The 22,255-nt window shown below is 44.2% G+C and overlaps 1 protein-coding gene across 5 annotated transcripts in view; it reads left to right on the forward strand.

The window, feature by feature from the left end:
* Positions 1-22,255, forward strand: part of SLC22A3 (solute carrier family 22 member 3) — a 63,586-nt gene that overhangs the window by 13,477 nt on the left and 27,854 nt on the right. For all 5 annotated transcript variants that reach the window (XR_009762309.1, XM_061624299.1, XM_061624300.1 and 2 more), the window contains exons 2-5: positions 6,512-6,615; positions 16,285-16,439; positions 18,164-18,332; positions 20,443-20,560. Coding sequence is in view for 4 of the 5 variants with exons in the window: in XM_061624299.1 (XP_061480283.1) it covers positions 6,512-6,615; positions 16,285-16,439; positions 18,164-18,332; positions 20,443-20,560 (546 nt within the window). In the remaining variant the exon portion in view is untranslated. The remainder of the gene's footprint in view (positions 1-6,511; positions 6,616-16,284; positions 16,440-18,163; positions 18,333-20,442; positions 20,561-22,255) is intronic.

A 22,255-nucleotide genomic window follows, 5' to 3' on the forward strand; every position in this document is an offset into this window, starting at 1 on the left:
GTTCTAAAAATTACACCGAAACCCAAGCCTCCAGCGGCATCAGAGTGGACTTGTAATTCAGCCTCCAGAAGCAGGTCCTCTCTGCAAAAGGAACAACCATTAAAGCCCTCCAAAAAAGTGAGCCACATAGACAAATCTTCTCTCATACCAGCAGTGATCCTAATGAAATGAAAACGAGAATGCACACCCCTCATAGCGTCACAAAGACGCCGAAGGAATGCTCTGCCAGGAGAAACCACCTTGGAGGCAAACACTAAATGGCCCACTAACTCTTGAAGTTGAAGAAGTGTAAGCTTCTTCAAAGACACTGCTTCGTGAAGCCGCTGCTTCAGAGTGATCAACTTATCACGTCGCAACCGGGAGGACTGCTCCACAGTATCTAATTGGATCCCTAAAAAAGTAAGGCAAGATGAGGGACCCTCCGACTTTTCAGGAGCAAGAGGAACACCCAAATCATCAGTCAAGGCCATAAAAGCCTCAACCAAACTAGCACACTGCGAGCTACCAGCAGGCCCTACAAACAAAAAATCATCTAAATAATGGGCAGTGAAGGCAGAGTGAGTACGCTCCCTAAGGGCCCACTCAAGAAAAGAACTAAATGCCTCAAAGGCTGCACAAGATACAGAGCAGCCCATTGGCATAGCTCTGTCAACATAATATTGACCCTGGAATGTAAAACCCAACAAATCTACATCCGAAGGATGCACAGGGAGCAAGCGAAAAGCAGACTTGAGGTCGCACTTCGCTAATAACACCCCTTTTCCTGCCCTCTGAACTACTTTAACAGCTTCATCGAAAAAAGTATACCTAACCGATGCCCTTTCCTGGGGAATCCCATCATTAACAGAGCCACCTTTTGGAAAGGACAAATTATGAATAAGGTGATATTCACCTGGCTGCTTCTGTGGCATGATCCCTAGTGGGGAAATTCTCAAATTTGAAAGGGGGGGGGGAGGAAAAGGTCCTGAAATCCTGTCGGCTGCTATTTCCTTATTAAGTTTAGTCAGGACAACGGGGGCCAAATTGCGGATAGAAGCCTGATTAGAAGAAGAAGTAGAGACCCAAGGACCCTTGAAAGGGATACAAAAGCCCTCTGAGAATCCATGCCACAAGTAATCGGCTACCTGCCTGTTTGGGTAGATACACAACCACCTAGCCAGAGGGGCTAACTTAATAGGGCTACTGGCCTTGCGACGGACTGCTGCTTCCTCCAGTCCCTCATTTAGATTGGTGCTGATCACCAGCTCCTTGTCGAGACTGGCTAGCCCTTGCGCAGGAGGAACTGGGGTGATTGCCTCCACAAATACCACAGGTGTGTTTAAACCTACAGGGGTGCCTAGAGCAGTGCCCTGAGCTGTTAAAACTCCAGCAGACCTGATGGGATTGAACCCACTATGACCCCTGGCCAGAGCCAGAAGCCGAGGTCTGAGCACGCACTAGCAGATGTCCACGATCTGCCCTATCACCTATTGCAGGCCTAGCCGGCATCATAGAATGCAACCATAAGCCAGGATGTTCTACATCCCATCTCAGTGTTGGATCCAAGGCAGCACACTGCCTAAAATTTTAATCGTACCACAACCACGCAGTACCAAAAATTCCCTAAAATCATGATGAATTATGTCCTGAAATTTAATCATGGACATAGCACGGGACAGATAAGACTGTGTCATCGTACCCATATAAACTGTATATGCATTAAGCCAATTAGGCCATATGGGATCAGCTTTCTTTTTCTTTGCCACTTCCTTGTCCTTAGAAACCTCACCATCAGCAGGTTTTGTCTCAGATTCCCGGAAAAGGGGTGTAAAGATATCTATATACTCCCCTCATCCATTTTTTTTCCTTCGTAGAGGGTAAAAGGTGATCACCCAAGGATAAGGAAGTATCACCCTGGGGATATACACCGGCCGGCAGAGGCAAGGAAAAGGTGGTGTGGCTGGAGAGAGCCACCATAGGATTCCAAGGAGTCACTGCCATTGCAGGCCACGGAAACTGGCTGCTGAGGCATTAAGACCCCACCCATATAAACCATAGGTTGTGACAGCCTTCCAAGTGCCTGCACAGATGTCGTGTATTGATGTGAAGACCCTCCATGTGCCTGCGCAGATGTAGTAGGTGTGTGCTGTGGTGAGAGGAACTCACATGTAAAAGTAGCTGGGGGTGCAACCACTGCTGGGGCCACGCCCTGGTGAACCTCTGATGAAACCATTTGAATTCCAGGCACAGGAAGAGCCGAAAAGGGTGGACTTCCAAGAGGAATAGCACCAGCCAGGGCAGGCAACGTGGAGGTGGAAGCTGCCGAAGAAGATATTACAGGCGGCAAGCCTTGTCCAACTGGGAGAACATGTGTATCACTGGGTGTAGCCTGCTCCAGAACATCAATCCTGGCAACCAAGTTGGAAAGGAGACGAGATTTAGATGTTTTGGAAGCCAGACATGCGGATTTCTTACCTGGAGGTGCAGCGTTGGGGCCAGCATCCTGATCAGCTGGATTCTAACGCTCCTTCTCCAAGGCTTCTACCCTGGCCACCAAGGCACAAATCACCCCCATGTCATCTTCTTCATCAGAAGATAGATGCTGCTGCTGAGATGAGGGACGCTTCGATGCTCGCTTCAAAACACGGACCCCTTTTTTCTGTTGAACCTTCTTGAGTGGCATTGTAAGTCAAATCTTGAACTCACCAAGGAACAACAACAACAACAACAACAACAATGAATAGATTGCAAAACAAGCAAATGGAACTGTATTGACTTCAACCTAATCCAAATGAAACACAAACTGTATTAATGGCAATTAATTAATTGATTAATTAATTAATAATCAATCAATTAATCATTTATTTATTTATATTGGCAAAGTATGCCCAGGGCAGAAATCAATTAATTGCACCCCACAATGAAATACCCTAAACCCCTAATGAATGAAGCTGCACGTAGATAATTGAATTAGACTCAGCCCTCAAAGAAAAAGGAAGGGGGGTAATAGAGAAATATGAGCACACAGCTGCAGGCACGCTGCAAAACAACAAAAAGGTACCCAAGGACCAGCACCACTCACCACCCCTTTGCTGTGCAGCAGTCGCAGCTACGCACGGCCAGTCTACAGGAGGGTAAGCAAATTATTTACATATACAATTAAAGTGCAGGCAAGGCACGAGGCTACCAGCGCTGCTCTATAGCAGGCCAGCGGGGCCGCTCGAAAGCCGGTAGCGCAACCTATCCCCCCTCAGGTAATAGCATCAAATGCGCCGAAAGCACAAGGCATAGGCAGGGAAACAGGCCACTGCAGTAGCTACCGCAGAAATGCCGGTAGCCAAACAAGGGACAGCCTCATGGACAGCCCCCCTCTTCAACCGAGGGTGAACTCGACCAGGCCACAAAGGGAGCCCTGCACCCCCCACCAGGCGCCTATGCAGAGCGCACATGGCAAACAAGGCAGGAAAACCGCCGAAACGAAGTCACCGCCGCTCAAGCTGTTGAGGCTGGAGAAAGAAGTCCAAGTGTTAGAAGTCGCTGGGATCGAGTTGAAATGAAGATGCTGAAGGAGCACTTTTTAGACACAGGCAAGAGTCAAAGCTGTCGCAAGGCAAAAGAGGCGTGATTTGAGGGAGGAGCGGGCTTTTATACCTGCTAATCCCTTCATCGTATTGGCCCAGAGACCACACCTGACCCTACTCAAAATCTTCAGGAACATTCCCAACCCTTCTGCAAAGTGGGGGGATGGGGGTGGTGGCAAACACGCCCCCGCTCAAGGTGGGAACGCCATTGTTTGTGGTAAAGATGACAGAGCAGGCACGGCTTGGATGCCAGCAATATGTTTCTTCATTCATCTTTTATTTCTTACAGTTTCTGTCTTTCCTTTTTCTATAGCTCTTCCATCCATTTCCCCCCTCCCTTTTCTGTTTCTCCTTCTTTCTATTGAGGCCCTCCAGGGAAAAACCTCTGAAAAACAATTGCCTGTCCTACTATTTGACAGAATAAGATGGCCGCCTCAGACAGCAGAGGCTGGAGTGGGGAGCAGCAGCAAGTTGTCAGAGGCCAGAGCTGTGTGTGCCACCTGGCCTGCCCTGCATCTCCTAAACTAGTCTGCTGGCCTGAGGTATGGTGGAGAACATTGTCCCATTGCCAGTGTTGAAGTAAAGCCCCATCTGCCCTGAACATTTAAAACAACATCATGCCATTTGAAGCAGTCGTGGCTTCTGCCCAAAGAATCCTGGGAACTGTAATTTGTTACGGGTGCTGAGAGGAGACCCCTATCCCCCTCCCAGAGCTACAATTCCCAGAGTTCCCTGGGAAGAGGGATTGATTATTAAACCACTCTGGCTCTGCATGGGGAACAGGGTTCTTCTAACAATTTGCAGCACCCTTAAAAAAACTACAGATATCAGGATTCTCTGTGGGAAGCCATGACTGTTTGAAGTGGTATGATACTGCTTTAAATGTATAGTGCAGATGGAACCTAAGACTCAGCTGCCAATCTGGTTGGCTTTTGTATATAGAATGGGGGGTGGGAGAGGCACCATCTTGTTCTTTGCCTCAGGCAGCAAATATGTTTTGCACCCAGCTTGATTGTAATGTTCCTTTTTAAAAAACAAACATCCCTTTCGTAGTATGTTTTGTTTCTTTGGTTTCAATTCCCTTTAAAAATACTAGGTGTGTACCTGCACAGAAAGCTCTTTGCTCCCACAGATGTTTCCATAAATGGACAGGGAGAGGGAAGTGCTTTTTACACTGCCCCCACATTCTCTTGCAGCCCCTTCCACCTCCCACACTGTTCAAAACCTCTGGAGCAGACTGAAGGGGGATACACAAAAGAAAGCACTTCTTCACACAGGGCATAGTTGAGCTATGGAACTGGCCTGATCCAGCAGGCTATTCTTATGTTCTTATAAGAGCAGGCTCCTGCCGGGAGGAGGGGTGGGATATAAATCAAATAATAAATAAAATAAATAAAAGGATGCAGAGGGAAGGGGGAACTGACCAAACAGCCTTCCTTGAGCAGAGGTATACAATTGTATTATAACCCATTATTGTTTAGTTGTTTTAAAAGTGTATGTGATTCATTTTACTTTTGAAAATAGGCAAAACCAGTTTTTCTTATACAAATGTATGTCATGTATCATAATTTACTACCTTATTCATATACCTGCAACAGAGATAATTGTGACCTTAAAGTTTCTCCTGATGCTTGGTTTGGCTTTGCTATCCATATATACATTTTGCTACATACTTGGGAATGATTCCACAGTGTAGAGCAGGGATGGGGAACTTGTAGCCCAATGTATGTTGCTGGACTACAACTCTCATAATTCCTGACCATTAGCCATTCTGGGTGGGACAGGTGACCGCAAGACAAGAATTAGCTCAATGGTAGAGCGTCTGCTTTGCATGCAGAAGGTCCCAGTTTCAATCTGTAGCATGTCCAAACAGGGCTGGGAGAGCCCCTGTCTGAAACCCTGGAGAGCCACTTGCTGCCAGTCACTGTAGACAATTCTGAGCTAGTTGGCCCAAGAGTCTGACTTGGTGTAAGTCAGCTTCCCATGTTTCTAAGTATTTTGACTTTAACCTTTAAGGCATCAAGTAGTGAAATAATGAAACTTTTACTAACAGTTGCATCAGCAGCAGTCTGCAAAAACAGTTAAATAGTTTGTGTATCAAGGCATATGAGTCCAATATGGCTATTTATTTATTAATTGAATTTATTTATTGAATTTATTTCTTGCCCTTCCTTTCAGTAGGAGCCCAGGGCGACTATCACATACTTTGAATAGTTTATTGGGAACTGCTTTCTTGCGCTCGCGCGCTCGCGCTCTGTGTGTGTGTGTGTGTGTGTGTGTGTGTGTGTGTGTGTGTGTGAGTGAGTGAGTGAGAGAGAGAGAGAGAGAGAGAGAGAGAGAGAGATGATAATTAACAAAACTAAATGTAATGTACTGCCTTCAAGTCGATTCTGAATAGGGTTTTCATGAGGCTGAGAGGCAGTGACTGGCCCAAGGTCACCCAGTGCACTTCATGGCTGTGTGGGGATCTGAACCCTGGTCTCCAAGGTCATAGTCCAACACCTTAACCACTACAGCACACTGGCTCAATTAACAAAACTACCTTATGTATAGTGTGAAAAATATAAACTATGGAATACAATTGAACTATGGTGTTTGCTTCCACATGATGTGAGGATGGCCACCAGTTTGCATAGCTTTAACAGGGGGATTAGACAAATTCATGGGGTTTAGGCTATCAATGGCTAGCAGGACTAGTCATAATGCCTGTATGCTGCCTCCAGGATCAGAGAGGCACTATGCCTCTGAATACCAGTTGCTTCCTATAGGTACTTCATTAGCCACTGTACTAGAGGCCCATGGTCTGATCTAGCAGGGCTCTTTTCAGGTTCAAACAGTGTGTTAAACTTGTCTTATTTTTCCACTCATTTTCCCCCAAGACTGGAATCTTTTGTTGAATAAAATTTTTCTCTTCCACAGAAACTGATTCTGTCTTTTTCTTCTTCCCACAGTACAATCTCGTGTGTGAGGACAGATGGATCATAGATATGACACAGTCTCTTCTCAATCTGGGCTTTTTGCTAGGAGGGTTTTATCTAGGCTATGCTGCAGACAAGTAAGGTTTGCTTCTTTGTTTTAAATACCAAACCACAAACCACATTATCTTCAACTGCAAATAGGGTTGTTTCATGCACAGTATTTTACCTGTGCAGGTTAGAATTTTTTGTTTACATTGTACTAGTGCTGTACCAAAACTTATTCTGTATTTTCTGTCCATTCTCCATCAACTAATGAGAAAAAATGTAGTTGAAAATTATCAGTAGTAAGAGTAAATGTCAATTAAATTTCCATAGATGAGATTTGGGGGATTTGTTGCACTTATTTTTGAAGTGGCCAAATGATATTTGTGGATGTCCTTTATTTCATCTTACAAATCATCTCTCTGGTGGTCTGCATTACGCAGCCTTCCCAGTTGCCCATATTTCCTGAAATCCCCATGATGTCCTCAGCTAGGCTTTCTTGTAAGTGTGGGAAGCTGGAGAGAAGCTGTTTACCTACCTGACAGCTGTTCATTGTTATTTTTAAAAGTGGCATATTTATTGCTTAAATTAATCATTGCAGAGATTTTTTAACCGGTAAAAAGGTTTTTGCAACTGGACATGGAGATGGTGATCTGAATGTGGGGGGCCTTACATCAGTCCCTCTGTCATGGACAGATCTCTGCTTGCTAAAGTTTAGACTTACAGTGGCTTTTCCCCTCTGCAAGGGTGGGGAACCTATTAAGTTGGTCCACCCCCAGAGACTAATGGATCCGGATGGTTTCCAAAGGGCTCTGGGGAGTTTTCCGGCTGATAGGGCTGGCGCTCCTGTCAAAACCCTGGTTGAAATGTGGAATACAGAAATGACCCAGGTGGTTGACATGATTGTTTCTGAGCCCTCTCTCCTGTGTAGAGCTCGTACGGCTCCATGATATACCCCAGAACTGAGAGCAATGAAACAATATAGGAGACGGCTTCAGTGCAGATGGAGATGAACTCCTGGTGGATGCAATTACACACTGGCTGTATTTAGGGGTAGTGAGGGCAGCAAAAAAACAATATTTTGCTGCCACTATCAAATCATCAATCTGCCACCCAGTGAAGCTCTTCAGAATTGTCCGGGGGCTATTACACTCTGGCCCCAGGGACATGGTAGAACTATCTGAGGCCCTCTGTAATGAATTTGCTAGGCACTTCCAGGATAAAATCTTTAGCATCCACCAGGACTTAGACTCTAGTGTTATAGCAGGTGAATCAAGTGGGGTATCCAGAGCACAGCCTTGTCCCAATTTCTTGGATGAGTTTCAGTTGGTACAGCTTGAAGACGTTGACAAGGTGCTTGGACAGGTTTGTGCAACCACTTCTGTGCTGAATCCTTGCTCTTCTTGGCTAATAAAAGCTAGCAGGGATGGAACAGCTGGCTGGGCCAGGGAAGTGATTAATTTATTTTTATTTATTTATTTTATTTATTTATTTCATTTTTAAACCGCCGATAGCGAATAGCTCTCTGGGCGGTGAACAAAACAAGATTAAAATACAATATTACAATAAAATTACAATAAAATCAGCAACAAGTTAAACGAAAAAAAAATTAAATGAAACACATTGAACATTAAAATGCCTGGGAGTATAGCCAGGTCTTAACCTGGCACCTAAAAGAAAGTACCGAAGGCGCCAGGCGTATCTCCACAGGTAGGCTGTTCCACTCTGCGAGAGGGGGTGGTCCCTGGCTGCCTGAAAGAGGCGGTAGTGAGACCACTCCTGAAGAGACCCTCCCTGGACCCAGATAATCTTAATAATTATAGGCTGGTGGCAAATGTTCCATTCCTGGGCAAGGTCCTTGAATGAGTGGTGGCAGGCCAGCTCCAGACAGTCTTGGATGAGACCGATTATCTGGATCCATTTCAGTCAGGTTTCAGGCCTGGTTTTGGCATGGAAACAGCCTTGGTTGCCTTGTATGATGACCTCTGTTGGGAGAGACACAGGGGGAGTATGACTCTGTTGATTCTACTTGATCTCTCAGCAGCTTTCGATACCATCAGCCATGGTATCCTTCTGGGAAGACTGGCTGAGTTGGGAGTGGGAGGGACTGCATAGTGGTGGTTCTGCTCCTACTTGGTGGGTCGGCTCCAGAAGGTGGTGCTTGGGGAATATTGCTTGGCACCCTGGACTCTCCAGTATGGGGTTCCACAGGGGTCAGTTCTGTCCCCCATGCTGTTTAACATTTATTTGTTTATTATTTTATTTGTATCCCACCCTTCCTCCCAGCAGGAGCCCAGGGCAGCAAACAAAGCGCTAAAAACACTTTAAAACATCATAAAAACAGATCTTAAAATACATTAAAACAAAACAGTGTTAAAAACATTTTTTTAAAAAAACTTTAAAAAGCGTTAAAAACATTATTAAAAAACGTATTGAGCAATTCTAACACAGACGCAGACTGGGATACGTCTCAACCTAAAAGGCTTGTTGAAAGAGGAAAGTCTTCAAAAGGTGCTGAAAAGATAGCAGAGATGGCACCTGCCTAATATTCAAAGGGAGGGAATTCCACAGGGTAGGTGCTGCCAAACTAAAGGTCCGTTTCCTATATTGTGCAGAATGAACCTCCTGATAAGATGGTATCTGCAGGAGGCCCTCACCTGCAGAGCACAGTGATCAACTGGGTATATAAGGGGTAAGATGGTCTTTCAAGTATCCTGGTCCTGAACTGTATAGGGCTTTGTACACCAAAACTAGAACCTTGAACTTGGCCCTGTAGCAAATGGGCAGCCAGTACAATTCTTTCAGCAGCAGGGTGACATGTTGGTGATACCCTGCCCCAGTGAGCAGTTCCGCCACCACGTTTTGCACCAGATGCAGCTTCCAGACCAACCTGAAGGGCAGCCCCACAAAGAGTGCATTACAGTAATCCAGACTGCAGGTTACCAGTGCGTGGACAACAATGGTCAGGCTATCCCTGTCCAGAAACGGCCGCAGCTGTCTCACCAGCCAAAGCTGGTAAAAGGCACTCCTAGCCACTGAGATCACCTGGGCCTCTAGCGACAAAGATGGATCCAGGAGCACCCCCAGGCTACAGACCTCCTCTTTCAGAGGGAGTACGACCCTGTCCAAAGCAGGCAACTGACCAATTATCCGTACTCGGGAATGACCAACCTACAGCGCCTCTGTCTTTGCTAGGATTCAGATTCAGTTTATTGTCCCTCATCCAGCCCACCACCGAGTCCAGGCAGTGGTCCAGGGCTTGCACGGCCTCTCCTGATTCAGATGTTATGGAGAAATACAGCTGGGTATCATCAGCATACTGCTGACACCTCACCCCAAAGCTGCTGATGACTGCTCCCAAGGGCTTCATATAGATGTGAAACAGCATGGGGGACAAGATGGTACCCTGCGGCACCCCACAGCACAGCTGCCAGGAGCCGAAGGACAGTCACCCAGTGCTATTCTCTGAGAGCGACCCTGGAGATAGGATCGGAACCACTGTAAAACAGTGCCTCCAATACCCATCTCACCAAGTCGGCCCAGAAGGATACCATGGTCAATGGTATCAAAACCAAGATGGCGGCAAAGGCTTCAGTCCCTTACAGAAACCTCGGCCGCCATCTTTATTGATGGCAACCCTGCGCAAACAGCAGAGAAAGGTAGGTGAAGCGCTGGGGATGGCGGGGGATGGTGGGCGGTTCAGAAGCTCGTCTTGCGATCTGCGCTATTGGAAGCAGAGAGGCCCGGGGCAGGCTAATGCCCAAGGGCCCCCGCATTCCTGGAGCCGGCCCTGGGGTCCAGGGTGGGCTTTTTCAGGAGTGGTCGGATCACCGCCTCTTTCAAGGCAACTGGAACCACTCCCTCCTGCAATGATGCGTTGACCACACCCTGGATCCTCTCGGTCAGACCCCCTTGGCAAGCTTTAATAAGCCAAGAAGGCAAGGGTCGAGAGGACACGTTGCTGGCCGCATCATCGCAAACACCTTGTCCATGTCATCAGGCCGCATCAACTGAAACCGTTCCCAAGAAATTGCAGAAGATGCTGCACTGGACACCTCATTGGGGACTATAGTACATGTGGGTGGGGCATCAAGACTGCTACAGAGGCAAGCAACTTTACCCTCAAAGTGCCTTGCAAACAATTCACAGTGGGCCTCTGAAGGGTCTAAGACTCCATTTCCTGGAGTTGATGTCAACAGACCCCTGACAATATGGAAAAGCTCCACAGGACGGCTACTTGAGGATGCGATGGAGGAGAGAAGTGGGCCTTCTTTGCCTCCCTCACCGCCACACAGTAGGCACGGTTATGATGTTTTACTCGTGCCTGATCAGCCTCACAGCACATCTTTCGCCACTTCCGTTCTAGCCGTCGTCCAGCCTGTTTCATTGACCTTAGCTCACTGGTGTACCAAGGTGCAAACCGGGCTCCACAATGCCGGAGAGGGCGCTCAGGGGCAACCATGTCGAGAGCCTGATGTGCCTCACTGTTCCACAGCATGACGAGGACTTCAACAGGGTCACCTGCTCTATCTACTGGGAACTCCCCCAGGGCATTCAGGAATCCAGTGGATTGCATTAGGCTCTGGGGGCGGACCATCTTAATCTGTCCACCACCCCTGCAGAGAAGGATCGGAGCCATAAGTTTAAACTTCACCAGGAAGTGATCTGATCATGATAATGGGGTGACATCCACCCCCCCATCTCCAGACCACCCCTTCCTCCATCTGGAGGAACACCCTAGTCAAGGGTGTGCCCTGCCCTATGTGTTGGGCCAATAACAACTTGAGACAGCCCCATGGTCGTCATGGAGGCCATGAAGTCCTGAGCCAGAACACTAGAGGCAGCCTCAGCATAGACCTTGAAATCACCCAGGACTATCATTCTGGGCTCCTTCAATGCCACAGCTGAGATGACCTCCACCAGCTTGGTCAGAGAAGCTGCCAGGCAGCAGGGTGGACGGTACACCAGCAGCAACCCTAGTTTACTGTCTCCTCGGCCCAACACGAGGTGCAGGCTCTCACAGTGAGCTCCAAGACAGAGTGGTTTCCTGGTGACAGAGATGGAAGTTCTGTAGACCAAGCAACTCCTCCCCCCCATCCCTGCAGCCTGTGCTGGTACTGCACCAAGTATCCAGGTGGGCAAAGTTGGGTCAGATCAACTCCTCCAAGGTCACCCACCCAGGTCTCGGTACCAAATTGGCACCTTCATCCACAATCAAGTCATGGATGAGAGTGGTCTTATTATGTACCGATCTGGAACATAATCTGGTACATGAAACCATTGGGTGCAATCATCCGGAGCTTTGGAGTGCATTGCCATCAGTATGCTGATGACACGCAGCTCTATTTCTCCTTTTCATATTCTTCACATGAGGCTGTCTATGTGTTGAACCAGTGTCTGGCTGCGACAATGGACTGGATGAGGGCTAATAAACTGAGGCTCAATCCAGACAAGACTGAGATGCTGCTAGTGCATGGTTCTTCTGACCAAATGGTGGATGTCCAACCTGTCCTGGATGGGGTTGCACTCCCCCTGAAGGAGCAGGTTCGTAGGTTGTGGGTTCTCCTAAAACCATCTCTGTCACCTGAGGCTCAGGTAGCCTCGGTGGCACAGAATGCCTTCTACCAACTTCGGTTGGTGGCCCAGCTACGCCCCTATCTGGACAGGGATAACCTGGCTTCAGTTGTCCATGCTCTGGTAATCTCCAAGTTACATTACTGCAATGCGCTCTATGTGGGGCTGCCTTTGAAGATGGTTCTGAAACTGCAGCTTGTGCAAAATGCAGTGGCCAGATTGGTAACAGGGACCAGACGGTGCAAACATATAAAACCGATTCTGGTCTGCTTGCATTGGCTGCCTGTATGTTTCCGAGCTCGATTCAAGATGCTGGTTTTAACCTATAAAGCCTTCCACAGCTTAGGACCACAATACCTGATGGAATGCCTCTCCCGACACGAACCCACCCATACACTACGCTCAACATCCAAGGCCCTCCTCTGGGTGCCTACTTGAAGGGAAGCTGGGAGTCTGGCAACAAGGGAGAGGGCCTTCTCAGTGGTGGCCCTCAAATTATGGAATGATTTACTTGACAAGGTGCACTGGCGCCAACACTGTTATCTTTTCGGCGCCAGGTCAAAACTTTCCTCTTCTCCCAGGCATTTTAGCATGTGTTTTTAAATTGCTTTTTTAAAATATGTTTTTAAATTTGTATATTTCTTTTGAATGTTTTTAAGTGTTGTAAACTGCCCAGAGAGCTTCGGCTATGGGGTGGTATACAAAGGCAATAAATGAAGGAAGGAAGGAAGGAAGGAAGGAAGGAAGGAAGGAAGGAAGGAAGGAAGGAAGGAAGGAAGGAAGGAAGGAAGGAAGTGAGCACACCAGTCTCAGGCACTTTATAGTCAGCCTCCCCAGCTTCCCAAGCTTCAATTAAAGCATCATGAGAAGTCATCATGAGGTAATTCCTCCCATGGAGCTTTTTCAGATCAGGAAATGTGGGAGCAATGTTTAACTGAAAGAAAAACACACAAGACATTGATAAGGTAAGCTCAACTCCACACTAGGAATGTTCTAGAATTCTGCCCAATTCAGATTTGGTACCAAATTTTCCATTAATTTGCTTGTTCTCTATAGTTGTGGATTGGATTTTTATGTAGTCATATTCTTTGGCCATTTTCAGAAGCAGATTTTTTTAAAAAAAAATCTGCCTCTAAAATATTGTTAAGAACAATAATTTGATCAATATTTCCTTTCATTTATCAGTATTTCCTTTCAAAATATTGGTATTTCCTTTCAAAATATCTATATTAATATCTATATTTTTGTGAGGGGGAAAAATGAATCAGTGAAAGCAGCAGCTAGCAAACAAAGAACAAACTCAAATTGATACTGGTCTGTTAGGCTTATGGAATGCTTTCGAACTGTCACGGGCCAACAGATCACATCCCTACTCCACACCCACTCAAATTATGAAGAAATTATAAGGTGTCCCATGAATGAGGCCAAAGAACAGAAGTCTCTTTAATGGAAAAAAACCTTAAAGAAATTGGAGGACAGGTGTTGGCACAGCACTGTTTTCTCCGCCATTACATGTGAAGACAGCAGGGGAGATGGTGCCAACCACGTAGGGCTTCTTTGAGTGTTCAAAGTACAGAAGAGTGATTGGCCATCCCTAATTGCAAGAAACCTCCCACACATTTGGGCATAGGGAGGAGTGGTGTAATTTCCAGACAAGCTCAATCCACAGCTCCTCACATTTCAAAATTTAAGCACATTTGAAACATTTCTACTCGTCACAGCCCTGTAGCCAGCCTTTCTTATTAGGTGGGGCAGCCACATTTCTAGGTGGGGCATTTGGAGGGAGAGGCACATAGTGCCAGAAAATCCCCCTCGCTGATGGAGAGGGCATGAGGGCCAAGCCAGGGGAAGGGAAAGGCAGTGACCTTCCCCATCACTTCTCCATTCAGAGAGTGTCAACTTACATGAACAAAGTTTAAACTGTTGAATTGTTAACCCTTTTTTTGAGAGATCCCCACGAATACTAGACTCAAAAGCTTGACTTTGCCTATAGCTACAGTCCTCTTTCACATGTGGTCTGTCCCTGTATTCTGGTTCTTCATGAACTGAACTAGTTTGGAACTGACAGTGAGCTCCTGAGCTTGGATTTGATGCTGCATAATGAATCTCAGTTTTAGATTCTACCTGAAAAACAAACTTGCCCATCCTACAATTTTAGGGACTGGCAGAAAGAAAATAAATACTTTAGAGTGTGTTTGTTAAGCCCTCCTTGAAAGTCCCTCCTGCTAGTCTTGTTCTGACCTTTAGATTTTCCTTCCTGTTGGACAATCAAGGGAAAACCTTTTAACTGGTTCCTATATAAAGGACAAACTAAACTATTGGAAACTAATTGTGGATAGCAATTGGATTTTATTTTTTTTTACTGGTTGCTGGGTTGATTTTTCTGTCCAGAAACTCATGCTGAGCTGCACATATTGGGAAAATCAAAAATTAAGCCTGTTACAACTTAGTTGGCTAGCAAGCTAACTGTAGTGTATGCAGCAATACGTGCCACCCTGGGCTCCTTCTTGGAGGAAGGACAGGATATAAATGTAATCCTCCTCCTCCTCCTCCTCTAGGGCTGTTTTCATCCTTTGCCATCAAGTACTCAAGAAAAAGAAGAAAAAATAGCCACTATGATGTTGAGTATAGCGATCACATTTAAGTTATCTCTTTCTTTCACCCTTTAGCAATAAGCACCCAGTCCTGCTCTAATACAGAGTAAATGAACTCTTACGTCTTACTCTAGGCAAGCAGACATGCTTCTTTTTTGCTGGCTGGGCAGAGAACACAACTGAAACTGAAAAACAAAGCAAAGGAAACTCCAAGGGATGGAGTCTAACTCTAGCCCATAATACAAAGTTCTAATATTTAACTTTTCAAGGGATTGAATTTTTCAGAGGGTCCTATTCTTAAATTGCTCTTTCTCTTAAAACAAGCTATCATTCTTTAAATGATGGGGGACAAAGCACAGGTCTACGGGGCAGTGCCCCATTTGCCCCCCTCCCATGGCTACAGGACTGATACACCACCACAACCGATTTTAATTAACTATTTCCCATCCTGAAGACAGCAATATTGTGTTGTGGAAACAATCAGGGACACCTCAATGCTTAATTAATAACTATTTATTTGTTACATCTATCTGGAAAATGTACAGTGTAAGCCTATATATGTTTACTCAGAAGGAAGTCCCTCTAAATTCAATGGAACTTACTCCCTAAGAAGACTGCGGTCTTAACCCCACCTACCTGGAAGTCAGGCCCAGCACCAGTGGATGGCCAGGTTGGGCCCTGGCTGAGGGGCCATGCCACTGAGAGGGGCCTCTGCTGCAGGAGCTAGGCAGGTGTAGCTCCCACTCTGAGATCTGCGCTAGCATTGGGTCATGGAGTGGGAGCTATCCTCCCAGGCAACACCCCCCACTGCTGACATGGACTGGCTGCATTGCTTGCATCAGTACACTCTGCGCACATGCTTGCCATCTTGAGTAATGGTAGGTGTGCATGCACAGTGCACTAATGCACTGACACAACCAGGCCTATTTAAGCCTCCAGCAGCAGCAGCAGTACTGCCACCGCATTGCCACCACTGCCACTGCCTTCAAGGGCCCCTGCAGTGTGATGTCAGCCCCGCTGGGAGAAAACCCCAGTGAATTCAATGAGATTTATTTCTGAGTAGACAGGGTTAGGCTTGCTGCCTATGTGAATTTAGGATTGCAGCTTTCCATCAGTGTAATCGATACCTTTCCTCCAAATATAAATAGCAGGATAAAGGAACAATTTTGTCTTTCAGCTGAGTTTACTAAATCCTTGCAGTGATGAAGTCCTGATAGCAATTTGTCTATGAGTGGCTACAAAACTCTGGTAAAATGACTTGAACTCTGTGATGATGGCATGAAGCATTTCGCTATGATGTGCTGCTGCTGCTGCTGAATAATGAAGGAAAACACAACGAACACTTTTGGTTGTTAGAGCAAGGATACGAACTCCATTTCTCCTCATCCCTAGACATTGCCCATGCTGGACTGGGGCTGATGGGAGTTGGAGTCCAACAACATCAGGAGAGCCGCAGGTTCCCTATCTCTTTGTTAAAGGACCTTCTGTCTGATGAGAATTTTCATCAGACACTTTCTCCCCCTGGGCTACTTTGGGAAGAAGGGCAGGATAGAAACTAAACAAACAAACAGCACCATGTCCTCTCTCTCTTGACAGATATGGAAGAATCAGCATTTATCTCATCTCCTCTTTTGGGGCAGGACTATGTGGCCTCATAGTGGCTTTTGCACCGAACATTGTAGTATTCTCAATATTTCGCTTTCTCCAAGGTGTATTTGGAAAAGGAACCTGGATGACAAGCTTTGTTATTGGTAAGGCCTAGCAAGTTTTCAGTTCTTCCTCTTTATATGTATGGGTAGGGGGAGCTCCATGGAAAAGGAGCTCTATTTAACTGAATAATCATACTGTAGGAGTCTTCCACATAAAGTCTACAGCCTGCATTGCAAATACTGCTGATTTACTGTATAAAGAGGAGGGACTGGCTATGCAGGGATCAATTCATCCCAAGACAACCTATTCTTTTCTATGCTGAACGTACTGGTACCAGTGGAGAATTTCCTCCCAATGTTAATAGCAGATCCAAAGGAACCATTTCCATCAAAACCACAGCAAGGGGAGAAAGGGTTAGACCCCTTCTGTCTGTCATGCTGCCATCCTGACTGTTAGCACTGCCATCCTCAGCAGCTGCTATTTGAATGTTTAAAAGCATGTACATGATATGCAGCAACACATTTAACATCACATCTCACTTGACTCTAATAGGCTCAGTCAACTTTTGACCCACTAGGCTGAACCCAGCCCATGATCCGTGTACAGCAGCTAGCCAGAGGCTCAATAAATCTCCTGTTTTTATTATCTGCCTCAAGGACAACAAAAACAATATTTATTGAACCTCTAGTGGGCTGCCAGTCATGGCTCCTGAACTGTATATAGCTCGGTCAAAAGCTGATTAATATCATCCAGAATCTAAGTAAGCATGTTTTACAGTATATACTGAATCCAATTCATGCCAAATCCTTGATTTATAAATTTATTCTAAGAATCTGAGCAGGGAGCCTACTTCACCACAGGTGCAGTCAGCATGGACTGGGGTTTTTAGACATTCCATTTTTCCTCCCAGATTGAGCTCATAGGAAACCAGTTCATCACTAAATTACCACAATCCTACCTGAGCAGTTTCTATTTTAAAATTAATTTTTAAATTTAAACATTTTTAGAATTTAAATTTTAGAATTGTTTCTGTGTGTTTTTAAAGTAGAGAGGTAGCACATAAAAATACATGTAATTGAAAAAACATGCATGTGGCATTTTAAAAGTTAAATCCTACAACTAAAGGAGTGTAGAATATTGAATCATCACTCAGATTAGTGGTACATATATCTGACAGTTTTCCAGTGATGGGAGCTAGAAGCCAGAATCACTCAGGAGAGGAAAAACGTGGTCTTTATAATACATTGGTTTGCACATAAAGCTATATAGATGCGCATCCATTAGTAATAAGATCAAAGAATACAAACATGCACCATCTTACCAATGAATGAGTCACAGGGCCAATTCAAACATGATTTCAGTCTAATAAACCATGGCAGGATTCCCATGGATTGTTGAACCATTTGGTTTGATACCTGTTTTGTCATCAGAGATTAAAACACAAGTTCCTGGTTTGGAGGTAATGGAGAATAGTAATTTAACAAATCCTGGAAGAATTGTATTACACTGTACAAATGAAGACAGGAAAAAACGGGAAGAGGGGGGAATAAAAGTGTAGACAAAACACTTTTTCTTGGTCTAGTAAACCATGATTTGTTAGCTGAGATTGTTATGTCTGAACTAGGCCACAGAATCATAGCTTCAGACATTTTTAACTCAAATTTTCTTCTGCCCACTTATGTAAAGAAGTCAGTCATACCAAAGCAAAATCTCTCCATATGTAACCTAGCATAGAGCAGTGACTTGCTACTACCACCCAATTGTCTTAATAATGAACAGGCTGCTTCCTTTCAGTGTCTTCTGTTTTGTCTTTTTGTCAATACAGTGACAGAGATAGTTGGCTCAGATCAGCGAAGAATTGTTGCGATTGTAATTCAGATCTTCTTCACTCTTGGAGTAGTGATTCTTCCTGGAATTGCTTATTTCATTCCCACGTGGCAGGGGATTCAGCTAGCTACAACACTCCCCAACTTTCTATTCCTTTTGTATTACTGGTAATTTTGATATTACTTTCTTTCTCATATCTTTAGGATAATTATTTAGTACACAGCACAAGATCCAATAGTACAAACTGAAAGCTTTGGTAATTAGGAGAAATCCTCTGACTCTCAGCTCTATTATGAACTCATTTAATGCTCTTAGGTAAGTTGCTCTCATCTACAATATGGGAACCATGATAATACTGACCTCCCTTTCAGGGTTGTGTAAGGATTGCTGCGATGTGCATTTGAAGTGCTTGAATGCTCTCAAGCACAATATAAATGGTGATGATGATTTCAAAGTACACTGTTTAAAAACACAGGGAATGTGTATTATGTGCATTCTGCCTTTTATACAAGACCCCATCTATAAATGAAATGTTAATCTAAAGAGAACTATTAAGTGAGAAAACAACCTTAAGGCTTGATGAATTTACTGACTGACAAAGCTGTGCTATAAGAGGATTGTGTACTGGAACATGTTTGCATTCAATCCAGCAATAATGGCATCCATGGAATCTTGAATGATTTGCTCCAATTAGGTTCACATTATCTTGCAGACTTCTTAAGAAGCTTGATCCCATTTTAAACTTTAGAATGTAAGAAATTGTGAAGAGAATATTATTTCCAGCTGAACAATCCATAGGTTTTCTTTAGAACTGCAATAATTGTTTTCCAAATTATCTTTACAGGAGAATTCTTTTGGCCACATCATGATAAATAAATTGGCTTTCTAATAAATTATGTAACAGCTTGCATAAATGCAATGTAACAGCATCATTAAAAAAACTTGCCATATCAGTTATAATTGTCACCTCTGCACTCAGCCTGTTATTCAGAAGTTGTGAATGAATCTTGGCCGCACCCAGTGCAAACAAACATTGGTGTCATTTAGCAAATAAATACTGAGCTAAATGGACCAATGGTTTGACATGGTGTAAAACAGTTTTCCATGTTCCTAAGTTCCAACCTCCCATATCTACTTGATAGTGATTCTCTCAGGGATACAAGAGATAGTAGTAATGAATTATGTCTTCCACTTCTCTGAAGCAACAAGGGCATGTGTTCCTTAAATGGAATGTTATAGGGGCCAAGTATATCCTTTATGTCAATTAAAAAACAAAGAGCAGAGAAAACTATTCAAAACTTTTAAGACCAAAATATAATTTGGTCAATTTTGTAACCAATTTATGAAGCAATAAAAGATGAGATTCTGGAAACCTGACTTCTTGCCTTATCTTCTTGCTGCTCAGTATTGGAAAGTCTAGTTTTCAAAATTGTCTAGGCTCTCAGTAGACCTTGATCAAGTAGGATATTTTTTGGCAAAGCCATTCCCCTTCAGGATTGTATTAATCTAGCCTACTCAGGAGTTATAGGTTTCCATGGATGCCATAATTACAGAATGCATAGCATAGTCAACTATGCCTATGGGGATAGACTATATACCAAGAGAAATGGTAGAAAGACAAAATTCCACAGACTTCCACATGCAAAGCATGTGCAGACCACTTAGCTATGGTCCTTCTCTTAAGGATGTATTTGAGTCTATTTGAATTGAGGTATAGGATATAGCTGAATACAAAACCAGTTGCCTACAAATTACTAAGATAGTTTGTGTATCCAAACTTTACACAAACAGGAGTGCTAGTTACAAAGAGTTGGGCTAATTTTTCATGGTAAATTCAGTGTTTTTTCAGTTCAGTTCAGAATATACAGTTGATTCAGAAAGTATGGTTTCTAGACAATACATTATTGCCTCTAGAATTTAGGTGGTATTTCACAAGATTCCCAGGGATCATATTGCAAGTTATATACTTAATTCATGTGTATCTTGATCCTAGCATAAAAGTGGATGGATTCAGCAGTGTTACATGGGTCAGTTAATCTGGGCTTCTACTGTGTGCAATATCGGTTTGCTTGCTGAATCTGTAGGATGCTTGTTTCAGTCCTCACACACAGGTTACAGAAGGATTAAATAGCCTCCAGCTTGCCGGGGAAAATTTGGAAGACACAAGAACCTCACAGGGATGTTGATTAGCTTCTTGCATTCTTGTGGGCAACAAATCTATTTGATTTCTGAGTACTGTTAGCAGACACATCCTTACTGGCCTCTCTCCTTTGGCAGGGTGGTACCTGAATCTCCACGGTGGTTACTGACTCGCAGAAAAGGAGAAAAGGCCCTAAAGATTATGCAGTCCATTGCCAAAGAAAATGGGAAATGTCTTCCATCACATTATACTGAGGTATTGGTCATATTGTTGTTGTTATGTGCCTTCAAGTCAATTACAACTTATGGCGACCCTATGAATCAGCAACCTCCAACAGCATCTGTCGTGAACCAACCTGTTCAGATCTTGCAAGTTCAGGTCTGTGGCTTACTTTATGGAACCAATCAATCTCTTGTTTGGTCTTCAACTTTTTATACTCCCTTCTGTTTTTCCCAGCATTATTGTCTTTTCTAGTGAATCATGTCTTCTCATGATGTGTCCAAAGTATGATAACCTCAGTTTCATCATTTTAGCTTCTAGTGACAGTTCTGGTTAAGACACTAAATATGAATGCACCGTTTGTAGCACCATGAAGTTCCTAGCAAGGCATATTCAGTTTGTGTTGTCACCAGAATCATGTTGATTTGTGTTTTTTCTGTGCCCTAGAGTAGTTTCTCAATGAAGAAGGGATATTTCTCACCCTGTGGCTGTCTGACTTTTAGCTGGAGTATGGAAGAGAGGATTTTCCCCATTCTGTTCTGCTCATGCAAAAGTCAGGCCTCTGTCACAGCAGAGCCTTCCTCCCATCAGCGATAATTCTTCTTCACTGGTGGAAGCCAATAGAGATGGGCCCCTGTTTCATCCTATCACCATCATCAATACTGAGAGAGGGTAGGATTGCTCCCTTCATTATGACAAGGGGGAAGATGTGGATTATTGGAAATCTAGCAGTTCCAAGGACTCAGGATTGTTAGTAAACCTAAAAGTGGCAAATGCAAAATTCAGTAATTCCTTTCCCACAACTCAGAGGATATCCTATATCATTATAAATCACCAGAAAGAGGTAGTGCAATTTTTCATAACAGTTTTGACAGCAATACATTCAGGAATCTCTTTTGACACACATTTTGTGAATGTGTTGTCTGTCAACCTTATTGTGTGAAGATCATATTTTTATGAGATCAGATTAAGGGCAATGGACAAGGGAATGTGCAGACTGTGTGGTGTCCATCTGTTCAAATTCTTCAGTTTGTTCAGCATCTCAGTATTTTTAGAACATTGACCTTAGTGTCCAGGCTGGTATGACTTTCCCCTCGTCATTCCCAAAGATCTTACCCTAACTTTTCAAGTAGTATTCACAGCCATGACCCTGATTTATTCACAGCTGCAACTGGTTAGCCCTGAGTAATGTCTAAGCCTTCTAAGATGCACTTTGGATCTGTTCCAAATCCTTTGGATACACATTCTTGGTTCTATGCCAAGCAGAGAGCACGATGCTCCCGGAAGTGCGGCAATGGGAGGATCAAGTGCATTTCACATGCTGTACTCTCAGTGGAGTTCCTAGTTCCAAGATTATGTAGCCCTAGTTTAGAAAGTGACGCTGGGAGTTTGAGAAAATCTGCTATATTATATCTCTTATAGAGATTTCAATGTGCTGGTAGTGATAATCCTGCTGTAATGCCAAGAGCTGTGTGTCATTGCAGAGTAGTTTTCATTATAAATTCCATCTGTTTTTTACATTGTACGGGGAAGCATGCCACTTCTCCTAAAGGAAAAAGGGAGGGAGGTAAGGATTAACATTCACCACAAATGTGTTACCAATTTATTTCTTATATTTTGTGCATGCACACGTGGTTTCAGCTCCACTTCTTTTACAAAGTCATCTGAATGCATATTTACAAAGGGCACAATCTGCCAAGACATTCTCATGTCCAAACCCCAATAAACAAC

The sequence above is a fragment of the Rhineura floridana genome, chromosome 4 (genome assembly GCF_030035675.1).
Source record: "Rhineura floridana isolate rRhiFlo1 chromosome 4, rRhiFlo1.hap2, whole genome shotgun sequence".
In the NCBI taxonomy this organism is placed as follows: Eukaryota; Metazoa; Chordata; class Lepidosauria; order Squamata; family Rhineuridae; genus Rhineura; species Rhineura floridana.